Source organism: Paramormyrops kingsleyae, chromosome 15 (genome assembly GCF_048594095.1).
Source record: "Paramormyrops kingsleyae isolate MSU_618 chromosome 15, PKINGS_0.4, whole genome shotgun sequence".
Classification (NCBI taxonomy): domain Eukaryota; kingdom Metazoa; phylum Chordata; class Actinopteri; order Osteoglossiformes; family Mormyridae; genus Paramormyrops; species Paramormyrops kingsleyae.
In genome coordinates, this window is record NC_132811.1 from 1,666,852 (window position 1) to 1,680,714 (window position 13,863).

At 40.7% G+C, this 13,863-nt stretch overlaps 2 protein-coding genes across 2 annotated transcripts; one reads left to right on the plus strand and one right to left on the minus strand.

The window, feature by feature from the left end:
- Positions 1–1,641: 1,641 nt before the first annotated feature.
- On the minus strand, positions 1,642–8,586 carry LOC111860317 (ras-related protein Rab-8A). The gene is made up of 8 exons (XM_023843905.2): positions 8,331–8,586; positions 5,264–5,324; positions 4,648–4,708; positions 4,212–4,289; positions 4,014–4,103; positions 3,145–3,210; positions 2,912–2,962; positions 1,642–2,806 (listed from the first exon to the last, which is right to left on the minus strand). The coding sequence occupies exons 1-8, from the start codon at positions 8,452–8,454 to the stop codon at positions 2,717–2,719; spliced, it is 621 nt and encodes a 206-aa protein (XP_023699673.1). The 5' UTR covers positions 8,455–8,586; the 3' UTR covers positions 1,642–2,716.
- A 475-nt stretch (positions 8,587–9,061) lies between these two features.
- Positions 9,062–11,881, plus strand: LOC111860175 (small ribosomal subunit protein eS27-like). The gene is made up of 4 exons (XM_023843614.2): positions 9,062–9,668; positions 10,307–10,415; positions 10,540–10,650; positions 10,937–11,881. The coding sequence occupies exons 1-4, from the start codon at positions 9,663–9,665 to the stop codon at positions 10,963–10,965; spliced, it is 255 nt and encodes an 84-aa protein (XP_023699382.1). The 5' UTR covers positions 9,062–9,662; the 3' UTR covers positions 10,966–11,881.
- The last annotated feature ends 1,982 nt before the right edge of the window (positions 11,882–13,863 follow it).

Genomic DNA, 13,863 nt, shown 5'->3' on the forward strand with positions numbered 1-13,863 from the left:
GAGACAATATCAGTTTTGCTTCCTTTATGCCAGCAAATACTGTATTTCGCTTGTTGTGAATGTTCAGTTGGTACCAATGCCACTGAGCATCAATAAGCAAGAACAGGAATGTTTGTGTAGAACAAAAACCTTCACACCTCATACCACAAGGAACAACATTTTCCTCATTTATGTACAGATACACAGGTCTAGAAGGTTCATGATGCATAGCCTTAAAATATGACGTAGTCAAGGGAAAAGACAAATTTGCTGTTAAATCACTGATCTAAGGAAAAATGTGTTTAAAAAAAAAAAACACAGAAAGCCCTCCCGTTACACACTGAAAACAACATGGTTTGTGTTTTGGATAAAATTATTAGACTTTGTACTCAATTTGTAAACAGACAAAACCAAAACCCAGAAGTATGGATGCATGCTGTACATTCACTGGTACAGTATTTTTCCCAAAATCGAACAAGTCAGCTTGTGCAGAGAGGGATGTGTGCATTGCCAGACTGGATACTGACAGGAGTAACAAAACTATTTCCTTATAATTACAAAGATGGTGCTTCCTTCTGTCTGTTCTCATTTGAAGGGACTTCACTCGTGTTTTGCTCTTATGGATCATAAAGCATATTTACTAACTGCAACACTTCTGTTTGGTTGAATCCCCAAAATAAAAACATGTTAAAATTACAAAATATAATAGTGAATAAATAATAATAATAATAAAAAAAATAAAAACCAGACCGGTACATGGTTTCACTGTCATTATTAATTGAAATATTCCTTTTTCATCTTTTACTCTCTTTACCCTATCACCCTCTCTTTCAATTTCCAAGTTTGCAGTTACCATGACAAACTTCCTTGTAACTCATCCCCTCCAATAAGGCGCAACATTAATAAAATGGCATTTATGCTTAATCACTACTAACACAGCAAAGTCTGATAAAGGAGTCGCACAAGTTGACCCTAATGGAATGTTGACCTTCAGTTTATTCCAGTTTAAGATTTTTTCATTCCAGTGTTTGCCAAAAACATTACATTTCCCATTTAAGGTGAATTTTATTGACTTTCTTTTTGCTCAAATATTTCAGCAAAACCAGAACTTTCAGAAATCAAAAGGAATTACAATTTAGAGGGGGAAAAAAAACATTTCTTGAAATTTATAAATGAGAAATAAGTTTTTGTATCATCATTTTGAGGCTGAAAAAGAAAAACGGACTTAAAGTCGGCTGCTCCCAAATCCTGCTGTTTTCCTGGCTCCATGCTACACCGTAACACCACTTGGTATTGTCACATACTATATTTAAAGTTTGCTTTGACGGCCAGGCTCAGGACAAAAGCAGCAAGTGCTGATCACTTAAATATTTAGACTGACAGTGAAATGCGTTCCGGATTTCTCTTTGGAGACAGAATACTACATCTAAATTATTTAACCTCTGCATTTAAGGCTATTAAACCATAAAATATTATATTTTCCAATTGTAAAATCGGGCCAAGGGAAGAGCACAGACCAGTACTACCGACCCAGTTCGGCTCACCTGGAGGGTGTGAGGACTGCTGACAGGGAAGCGGAGGAAGCTTCCGGAAAACAAGGGCAATTACTATTAAAACAGCCATCCATACAAACAGCTTTTCAAAGAAAAGGTTACTATGTCGCATGGTAAGTATAACACCATTTATTATTGCCTGTACAAAAGATATCTAGGCTCATTCATCAAGAATGACAACCTTCAGCACTGACATACAGATGGATGGAGGGGTTTGCTCTGGACTGTCAAGTACTGGACACAAGGTACAAAGAGTCTTATAAGGCCAACAAACTGATGTCATAAATTTAAATAAAATGGGGGGAAACAACAAAGGGTATAGTGGACAAATCACTGTCAAAACATGGTTTATTTTAGAGAATGAGTGAGTGAAGATCCGCTATCAAGCACATCTGCAGGCATGGATGTAAGCTACAAAACAGATAGATGGAAGAGCTACTGGAGTTTAGCAGGTAAATGTACTGCGGGAGAATGGCAACTCGACTGGATAGCTAATAGGATCCAACTGATTGTCAAGGAATGTCATTTAAAAATTATACTTGCATTTAAGAAATTGCTGCGATAAGTCATTTTCAAATCAAAAAAATAAATACAACAAAACAAATGGATCAAATAATGAGATGTACATCAGTCCTAATACAATGTTATACACTGATTTAAAAAATAAAAAAACCTTCACATCCCTGATCTGAAAGAAGACGACATAAAAAGTGCACACTTGAGGGAGATGTCAACCCATCTTAAAACAACTCAAGAGTAAGTGGTAAGTTTTTCTAGGTAAGGAAACACAGAACACAAATGACAGTAACACAAATTTCAAGGCCAGAACCTTACTGGCAAACTAAAGTGGCCTGAATAGACTTGGGGTTTGTTGATACAGAGCACTGGGCAGCATTCTGGAAGACTTTCAGAAGAACAGAAAGGCGTGAGTGACAGCCGTCTACGTGCATTATGGTTGGAGAAGAGTTCTCTACATCTGGGTTCTTGCTGTGCACATATAGCAGTAAAATATGATGAAGCGAGGACTGAGGGTAGGAGGAGTGACAAACGGTCAGTTAGTTATCACAAAGGGAGGCAGCACAAAGGATTACGGAGAGCAGAAGAGCTAGAGGGGAAGGAAAGTGCTCTGAGCAAGCGAAGTCCAGTTACGTCCAGCCTTGGGGCAGACATTAAGGCTACAGTTCTCACAGTAAGACACAACGGAAGAAACTGCTTTTCTTCTGCTGCTCTGAGATCTTCATGGCCTGGGTACTGCCTTGTGGAGTGTTGCCCTCCTAGAACACCCAAAGACAACCATGCATGAGGAGGAAGGTGGGGGGGGGGGGGCAGACCTTGACCCCTAGTTAGATTCTATCCAATAAAATACTCAAATATCTTACCAATTTCTTGTCCATCTTTACCTTGATGTCCCTGGCAAGCGTCATAAATGCCTAAAATACAAAAAGATACTCATGACTGCTGTCAAAAAGCATCACAATAGGACAAAACTAATCCTACAACATCCTTAGCACAACAAGAACATGACAGATAAGACCGAATGATATTAGGAAACTCAACGGAGAAGCAGTCACGGGGGGGGGGGGGGGTCCCAACCCGGCAGCAGACCACTTACATTCTCCACGTTGATGTTGGCCTTCGCACTGGTCTCCATGAACTTGATGCCGTACTCCAAAGCCAGCTGGAAAGCAAGAGGGAGTCAAGAACGGGACCAATGATGACGGCGCGACGCTGTCAGACCGACATCTCGCCATGTAGCCCTTCTGCCGTCAGACCGACTTCTCCCCATGTAGCCCTTCCGCCGTCAGACCGACTTCTCCCCATGTAGCCCTTCCGCCGTCAGACCGACTTCTCCCCATGTAGCCCTTCCGCCGTCAGACCGACATCTCGCCATGTAGCCCTTCCGCCGTCAGACCGACATCTCGCCATGTAGCCCTTCCGCCGTCAGACCGACATCTCGCCATGTAGCCCTTCCGCCGTCAGACCGACATCTCGCCATGTAGCCCTTCCGCCGTCAGACCGACATCTCGCCATGTAGCCCTTCCGCCGTCAGACCGACATCTCGCCATGTAGCCCTTCCGCCGTCAGACCGACATCTCGCCATGTAGCCCTTCCGCCGTCAGACCGACATCTCGCCATGTAGCCCTTCCGCCGTCAGACCGACATCTCGCCATGTAGCCCTTCCGCCGTCAGACCGACATCTCGCCATGTAGCCCTTCCGCCGTCAGACCGACATCTCGCCATGTAGCCCTTCCGCCGTCAGACCGACATCTCGCCATGTAGCCCTTCCGCCGTCAGACCGACATCTCGCCATGTAGCCCTTCCGCCGTCAGACTGATTTCTCCCCATGTAGCCCTTCCGCCGTCAGACTGATTTCTCCCCATGTAGCGCTTCCGCCGTCAGACTGATTTCTCCCCATGTAGCCCTTCCGCCGTCAGACTGATTTCTCCCCATGTAGCGCTTCCGCAGGCATAGACCACTTACCTTCTCCCCTCGTTCTCTGGACACTTGCCTCTTGTCATTAACATCACACTTGTTGCCCAAGACCATCTTCTCCACATCTGCTGATGCATGCTAGTGTGGGGAGGGAGTTAGCAACAGTGTCATGGAAGGTATTTGTAAAAATTACACACAAGTATAGCAAATAATAATAATAACTACGATACAATAAATCAAGATTACCTCCTCAATGTTCCTTATCCAGTTCTTGATGTTGTCAAAAGACTTTTCATTGGTAATATCATATACTAGCATGATGCCCTACATTAGGGAAGGAAGAAAAGGTTGATACTATGTGTGTTTCATGATACTAATAAAAATCCAATTACATCAAGCCATAAACATCTGAAATTAAGGTCCTGTCACGGTCCCTGGTTTGCTCGTCCTGAAGTGGTGTAATATTAGCTTGGGCGAAGCACAGAAACACCCAGCCGAGCAGTCCTGGACATTAAGGGTCGACAGTCACCACTTGCTGGTAATTCCCATTTACAACATTGAAATTAGGCAGAAAGGCCTTGTGGATGGAGCAGGCGAGCACTCAGACACAGCGTGCTGTAACCCAGGCTACGAGGACACGGCCAGGCCAGCAGGGGGAATACATGCAGAGGCCGACTCTTACCATGGCTCCTCTGTAGTACGCCGTCGTTATCGTCCGGAACCGTTCCTGGCCAGCGGTATCCCTAAAATTTATGTTTCAATGAGACTACATGGAGGTAAAAGCCTCACTCGTAAATTCTGCCAAACAGTAACATGGCAGATGATGTCACTGCTGTCATTATTTAGTGAGATTTTAAAAGCACCACATACATTCGTGCAAGTAAAAAGTCTATCACATGGAAAATGACAATTTTACTACAATAAGTAATTCATACATGACAGACCAACACTTTTTTTTTTTTTTTACCATTTTTATAGATTCATCTTAAACCATTGGTAATTTTATAAACAACAAAATGTGATTTATAGCCACCTAATATTAAACAATTATCTTCATACAATATGTATAATTTCCTATGCTACAGAGCTCTGTTCTCTCATAACAGGACACAAACATATAGCAATTCCTACTGAGCTAGACAAAGCAGTGTATAGTACTATAAAACTTTCAAATCCTACTCCTTATATTTTACCCTATTTCAAAGAAAATAACTGAGGATGACAAAATTTACCACATTTTAAAAATATTTGACTTTTTTGCTGAGTTTCAGACTTAAGTGAATCTGGTCTATACTTACCATATCTGTAATTTAATCTTCTTCCCATCTAGTTCTATTGTTCTAATTTTAAAGTCAATACCTACAAAAGAACAAAGACAATAAACTGATATGACAATAACACAGCAAGCAGAATGATGTTTCACATGCTGCCACACTGTAGCACAGCTGAAACGGCAGCTGGGATGCTTCAATGGCAGCAAATCCCCTGTTGGAGGCGCTATGGAGGGCTTTGGGGGCCCCTGTCACCTTTGCATACCCTTCTTACTAACAGTTATAACTTTATAACTCAACAATGCTCCATACAACACTGATCATTGAAAATTTGGATTGTGTGTCATATAATTAGGTCTGCAATCAAATGCATATTGGCAAAGCAGAATCCCTAATATTATCAATTTATCACAGTAATAATTATTAAAATCATGCTGATTAAGCAAACATGCTGTTACCAACCTATATATGCAGTAATAATCAATAAAACACATCGCCATCTAGCCAAATATACATTTTTAATGTGATAAAACATGTGAGTAAAACAATTCTTATCGACTAAGTACGTGGTAAAAATAAATAAAACCTATATCAGTATTGAGCTGAATAAACATTAATAGTCTAATAATACATGCCGGTTATACTATCAAGCTAAATGTAAATGATTTTTTAATAATGATTAATAAAAATTCATAAACATATTTTATTGACGTAAAAACGCTTGCTGCCACGTTAAGGGTGAACTTGGGAGGAGAAAAAATTAAATACCACGAAACCAGCAGAATCTTAAAAAAAAATTCAGTGACAAATTTTTGGTCATACGACCTAGCACTACTGCGGAGATACCAAATTTTTTCAGAGCTTAAATCTGAACTGGTCAAACCGAAATGGTTACAGCTGAGCAGTTCCAACTGATGAAAAGTATAACGATTCTTCCCAATACACAAGGATTTTGTCTGTAGGACACACCAAACACAAGAACTGTCAAACAAAGTATTTGTGGATCTGAACACTAAGTGGATGTATATTTTCAAAAACCATGAAGCATTCTATAAAATGACAAAATTCATTATTATAAAAAAAATCAACCCATGAATGGCTCATGAATCATATTTGCTTAGTAAAGGCTCTTAAGCACCTTAAACTTACAAACATCTTACAATTGAACTCATACAGTGAGGAATTCATTTAATCCAGGCCAGGTACCTTTGCATAAGAACACAACAGCCCTCCAAGAACATGGGCCTAGAACAACCTTAGAACCTTAGCCAGAGTGGTACCGTGCCGTGAAACATGGGAAAATACATATAATGTGTTTCATCGTGTTCTGAAATAGGAGGCCAGCTGAAGAAATTATGTTTTAAACGATACCCTTGAGCACAGTTATTTAAGAAACTCAATGGCTCAAACTTTTAATAGAGTAAGCTTAAAAATTAAATTTGTTCAGCCTAACCACTTACTCACGAACATGAAACGGAGCACATGCAGGTATGACCAGGGAATTATTTTGGTCATTACAAGAACTGGTAAAGTGACACCTTTAGTTTAAATGGGACACCAGCATTGCCACCTGCTTTATAGGAGACGGCAAGCTGACAGATTCGAATTAAAGATCAGGCAGTAATGATGCTGCATGTGTACAGAACAATGTTTCAGGCAAGATCCAATGTAAGACAAGCAGCTCTACAAATAAAAAATATAGTGATAATAAAGTAATTTAACAAATGTAATACAATTATTTCATTTAGGCCCATAATACTCTTACTTGAGCTTGAAGTTTCCTACAGATACAAGCCGACATTTACTTAATTAAATAAAACAGATGTTACCACAGTGGAACAGTAAAAATTTTCATCATATAAAAATGGTATATTTTATAAGGAACCACATTTGCTTGTAGTGATGAAGAACATGCATGTGTGAGCCACTGCTGTCAGATGCTCCCAATGCTTTTAACATCCAGTGCAATGGCCGGAAAGACTGATTTCTGTGGACCAGAGAATGAGGATCCCCGCCGGCTATGGCTGACAGTATGGACCGGGGGACAACTAATCCACACGTGTGTCATTACTGGGTAAGGCACTTGCAACACCCCCTGGCAGGAATGATACGGGCTTGTCTAATAACTCATGTCGTAACCCAGTGGCATGATACAAAGTCGTCCAGGCTAAAGTTCTCACATACTTCTAAAATTAATCACACTTATCTATTGTGATCTGTACCTGCCCATCACAAGTGACACATCAAGTACGTCAGTTCACTCATCATAAATTGAGATACAATTTAAATACCTCGCGGATGAAAGATCATTGTGTGTTAAGGACTGGTTTCACCTCAAACTAGATAAGTAATACCACAAAATACGTGTGAAACCGAGGATATTTCAGTCCGAGTTGCTTAAATATATATTTAGATATAATCTCATTGCATACATGCATATTTGGCCTTATTTACACAGCGCTGGCTGTGGGTGAGGGGGGCCGGGGGCAGCACGCCCCCCCCCACGTCAGGCAAACACGGAAAACGCGAATAAGCGGAAGCAGCCGCTACGAGCCGCAGGAGAAGCCGCGCCGCAAACGCGGCGTTTCCGCAAGCCGAGTGCGCACCTAGCGCCGCGTTACATGCAGGCGGCGTTAAAAAAAAACGGCACAGAATCAACATCATTTAGACCGTCCTAAGTACAGAAGATGTGTAACATATATGTGCATCTGCGCACATTACCAATGAGTCACAACGTAAGGAAATAACATGTAGTACCTAAAGGCGGCGTCTCACCGACAACTTCTCAAGACAGTTAGATTATTACTAATGTTTCAGAAGCTTCACAGCATCCAACCGAGGCGCCGGATTAAACATAGTGTAGTTTTATTCCACATCTAGACTGCATCAGCCAAGTCGTCAGCTACGAAGTGGTAACAACAATGTTTAGATAACATCACCCACACATAAACTAAAGTGATTTTGTTCCAGTCTAAACGCAATATTAGCGCTGGATATCTGCATAGCTAGCTGATTGAGTAGCCAGAGAGATCTGCACGTTTCGGTAAACCTAAACATAAAGAATAAACCACGATAACAGCAAAGTGCCACATACCTATAGTGGAGATAAATGTTGAGTTAAAGGCATCCTCTGAAAATCTGAACAAAACACACGTCTTCCCGACTCCCGAGTCCCCGATTAACAGCAGTTTAAACAAATAGTCGTACGTCTTCGCCATATTACTCGGTAATGCGGAAATCCCGCCCGGCAAATGCAATGACCTGCGTGGAACTAGAGGGGGAAACAAGTTGCGGTCTAATTGGGCCCGAGAGACGCCATGTTTGCGTAAACCCGGCCCCCCCGGATACTGCTTACAGTCCACGCAGAGCACGTCGGAAGTTACAGCAAATGTCCCGCCCACAAACAGCACAACGTCACCACCGCTTCCCGATTGGTCGAACTGGTTCGATATTTTACATACGGAAACATTGGTCCTGTATGTCCACCTATATGGATTTACCTTCGTCATTTACACAGTTTCTGTACAGTTTCTGCAGTCTACGGATTTAAAAAAATATATATTTAAGAAATACAATGCACATATTTTCAATATAGAAAATTTAACAGTAATACATTTGAATAAATGTAACAGTATTTATTTGAATAAATCGTAGACCAACTTACAGAAAAATATAAATAGACTGATTTTTTGATTTTTACAAAATGTTGTAATTCTTTTATAATAATTTATTTTTTCTACGAATATCTACGCCGGAAATGACGTCATCGGGTCGTGCAGCAGGTTTTTGATGGACTGCCGGTTTGAAGTGGTCGGCTGGCTCTCGTTTTTAGAAGGCGTGGCTAATGATATTAAACATTTAATAGTTTTTAGTGTTTTAAGGAAATTTTGCTTACGATAATACAGGACAACCTAGGAACAAAGTAGACATAAAAGAAGAGAGAAACATAAAACATCTTACAGACATCCAAACTTTGTTAATCGATATAAGTACCCACTCATATTCAAACTGCTTATCCAGTACAGAGCATGGAGCCCACCCCAAGAAACACAACAGCACTCTGGGTGTGATGCCATCACACACATAAAAATGGCAATTAATCCATAGCTTCATCTCCCAGTTAGCGACACCAGTTCACTGTCATCGGACACAGATTCATCGAACTGCATGTTTTTAGACTGTAGAGTAGAGGAACTCAAACATGTAAACTTGACAGTCATAGAGGAAGGTTTTGAGGCCCAGCCCCCCCCCCAAATGTCAAACGCAGCTCCTCATACATTGTAAGTCACGCCCTCCGGGACGGAGGCTCTGTTTTCTATTACAGTCTGTCTTCGCTGAAGTACAGGAGCTGAACAGGCAGGTGCACAAGAGCTTCCCATCCATAACTAAGTTTTGCTTCTAACGGACAAGCACGAAAATAGATAAAATGCCGGTAAGTATTATCTTCTTGGAGATACGAACAAAGATCTCAATGATTTTACGCAGTAGGATAGATAACACTACATTGTTGTTTAAAACGTGAATTGTATTTTTTTCTTGTAAAAATCAAGAGAACTTAGCAGCTGATAATAACGTTGTTTATTTATTCATCCCTATTTTGCCAAGTAGATTAAATATTTTTGCAAAAATTTAAACACGTTAATAAAGATGTGAACAGTCTGACAGTAAAACATTTTTGAAGAGTAATTATGACATTCACTTCATTTAATGTCTGCCATAACATTGCATTGCCCTATCAACGACGAAATCATTTTTTAGGGGCTTTTATATAAGAGAAAGGAAAGTTAGCGAATAATAGCCGGCGCACAAGCCCGGGCATGTCTGTCAGGGCATGCGCTTTCCGATCTTACTGATTTGAAACAGTAGGGGGCGTCCTCGGTACTGAATTTCTTCACCTCTGCTAAGCACAGTATTTAGCCGTCCTTGGAGTTTGTAGGCTGGAATACCTAAATACATTTCTTAGATGTTTGTTTCGCATTTATAATGGACCATTCTGATTCAGTTGCAATGTACATTTTCCTGTTCATGCATAAATGAATTTTAATGCATAAAATGATTTGTGGGTCACAGCTCGCCCGGGACCTGATGTATCCAGCGTATGAGGCTGAGAGGCGACGACACAAGAAAAAAAGGCTTGTGCAGTCTCCTAACTCGTACTTCATGGATGTCAAGTGCCCAGGTTCGTAAAAACCCACAAACCATCTTTGTGCTGGTGAGCTGAAGTCCACCTACATGTGTGGCTTGCTGCAGTGTGGACAGATCTTGCTGCTGTCTGACCCTGCCCTTGTACGTGTTTGGAGCAGGCTGCTACCGGATCACCACTGTGTTCAGCCACGCCCAGAGAGTGGTGCCCTGTTCCGGGTGCTCCTATGTGCTCTGTCAGCCCAGGGGGGGAAAATGCCGCCTTACGGAAGGTAAAAAGTGATCAGAGACATTTTGCATCAGCCACTGGCTCACGATTGCAACCAGGCCCAGTTATGATTTTGATGTTTTAGCTATTGAATTGCCAATAAACAAAGACAATAAGAGAAATCATTTAAAATTCTGTAATATTTCAGTGTGTCTGCATGTGCTTTATATTCCTTTAATATTAAAATGATTTTTTAAAATTATTGGTCAAATAATCATAATGAATGTTGTTCCTCTTCTTATCTATTTGCTTGGCCCTGGTAATACTGTTGTCATTGTCCTTTTCTCTAGGCTGTTCATTTAGACGGAAGCTGCACTGAATGTCTGTGAACATGTGCACTGAAGACACATCTCCAGTGGGGTCGCTCAGCTACATACGGGCCTCAGTCTTATATGACCAAGCAGAGTATAAGGGGACGGAAAGGAGGAGAACTGATATTCAGTAAAATGACGATGATGATGATGATGAATATGGTGGTGATGATGATGATTATGAATAGAGGTCACATGGGGTGTTTCTCAGTACAAAGAATGCAAAGAACGTACTTGTGGTCTTGCCAAAAACTTGCCTGTCAAGAATGGACTTGGGGGCCCAATAAATCGTGGAATTGTTGTCGTTTGGGGAGGATGCAACCAATGTATCCTTGATATTTGTGACGGGGCAAGAATGACATCTGGGTATTATTACCATCCTCTATACTTCTGTTCTTACTACTGGAACTGGACTCTGGCAGTGAAAGAAGATGTAAAACGGCTGCACAGGAACACAAGTACGGTCAAGTACACATGTTGAGGAACACCCTTGGACCTGCAGTAGAGCATTTTTGCAGATTTTGAGGGCATGCGTTATTCCTCTGCAGCGTGGGGCTTCTCAGACAATCTTAACTGATCGGCAAATTGTTTTCTAGCACATAGCATTTAGATATCAGCATTTAGAAAGTAAGGAAGCTATATTCCCATTGCCAGTATATTTTCCATAGAAATATTGAGAATTTGAAATATGTAGATTTTAAGTTCTTCGCACATTTCATATTTTTAATTCTAAGCATATGGGAATAATGACTGTTAAAGGTGATTAAGGTGTATTCTCAACTTTTCTAAATCTATGTATTGTTTCACCCTCAATCAGTAGCTTCTTAGAGAATATCTACAGGTGTCACAGTACCTTACAGTTATGATGAAAAACAAATGCAATGTGAGATAATTGCTGTCATAATTAAAGAAAAATCTATGTGCTTTGTTTTTGATTTGATCTCCTTTCCTGTCCTGTAATGCTGTACTAGATATGTGTACCAGACTATAATTTCAACACAAAAATAATACTGAAAATTGAATTTTAGAAATACTGGATGGAATGGAGGCTCAATCAGCTCCCACATGGGCTCACGCCCGCAGGCTTGCGGTCTGGAGTTTGCATTTTCTCACCATGTCCGCTTGGATTTCATCCTCGGCCCAAACACATTTCTACATTGCCGTTAGTGTGTGTGTGTCCTGTGAGGGATTGGCATCCTCTCCAGTCGGCCTTGGCTTGTCCTTTGTCCTCTGCAATAGGATCCAAGCTCACTGCAGCCTTGTACTGGGTAAGTGGTTATGAAGGATGGGTGGGTGGATGAGCAGAGAGCAGCCTTGCTTAAATCTTTTCGAAATTTGTATTTTTCAGTTTTTAGACCTCTAGTATCTTGCTGATTCATATCTTCTAAAAAATGGATTTTAGGATCTATTGTGGTTCATTTACTTGATAAGCCTCAAACTTGGCGTACTGTGTACAGTATTGTGCAAAAGTCTTAGGCAGTCAAAAGAAATGTTTAAAGCTATTTATCTGCGTAGTAAATGCACATTTCCTCTGAACAAAAAACACAATTTAACATTAGAACATATGCAAATTAAGAGAAACACAATAAAAACTACGAAAAATTTCTTCAAAAAGTTGATGTCTTGCTGGATGGCTAGAAGAATGGCGCTTCACTTCCCAAACCTCTCCTCAGGGGCACCTCAGACGTCCTGTCTATTTGTTACATTTCACAATCAGCTCATTTAATTAATTGGCCTAATTAACTTAAAGTCAATGAGATATTGATTAGCTATACGAGGTGTGCTAGTGGCCAAGTCAAAAGCTAAATGGATGTATTGGGTGGTTACTGGAAATAATGGGGTGATTTTAGCAGAAGTTTTGAAATGACTGAATTAAGACCTTGTGACAAGCATAATAGTGCTGTTTTACTCCAATATAAAGATCATTTAGACATCATTCCCTTTGGTTGCCTAAGAGATTTGCACAGTACTGTAAGTACTGCCGTCTGTCAGCCCAGGAGTACCACTAGAGATTTATGAAAAGGGCGGCTAACCCTTTTCCTGGGGGGGTCTGATCATAATGAAAATTAATGAGAGCTCACTTTTTAACTAGTGTGCATTTTGGGGGGGTTAAGAACATTTTAGGGGGGGCTAAAGTCCCCCTGAAATAGGCCTAGCAACCCCCTGCAGCCGCCTTATTCAAGCAGAGACAAAAATCGATGTGTATTGCTATGTATGGAAAGAAAAAATCTGCCACAGCTGCATTTGCCCTAATAGAATATTTTCCCAGTATTTGGTTATTTTGTATTATTATTTTTGATGAATTTCTTTAAATAATCATTGGTTATTTAAAGCAGCAAATCCCCCCCTTGCACACCGAGCTGCTGCTGTTCTAACTCTGTGTTCAGTGGTTTGTGCAAACCAGACGTGGGAAGATGGTATTCATGTCGCTTAGAATTTAATGAAATGCATCTTCCAGCCTTTTATAGAGAGCAAAGCTGTGTGATCGTCTGTAGTCTGTTCCAGCAGCATTACTAAGGTGTTCAAAACACATGGCTGCATTTGGGAAAGATCTTATTTGAAATGATTTAATTTAATACTGAGAAAAAATATAGCTTTACTAACACCTTCAGTGTTATCTGGGGTGAATCTGCAGTTACTGCTGCCAATAACTGAATCCAGACTAATTAAGAAGGGACTCAGTGGCAATGAGAACCAGCAATGTGCGTAAATACTGCTGAGTAGGTTTATCCACTAGGGGGCGTCGACTCATTCAGCTGTACTTGAGTACCGATATTTCCAGTACAGATATTTCCAGAGTAGTAAATCAAATGCTGGCTTATAGACAGTGACACAGCCACAGAAACCAGGAGTAAAGTGGATGACACTGATGGCATTGGAATGTTGTAATGAAGGTAGCATAGAAA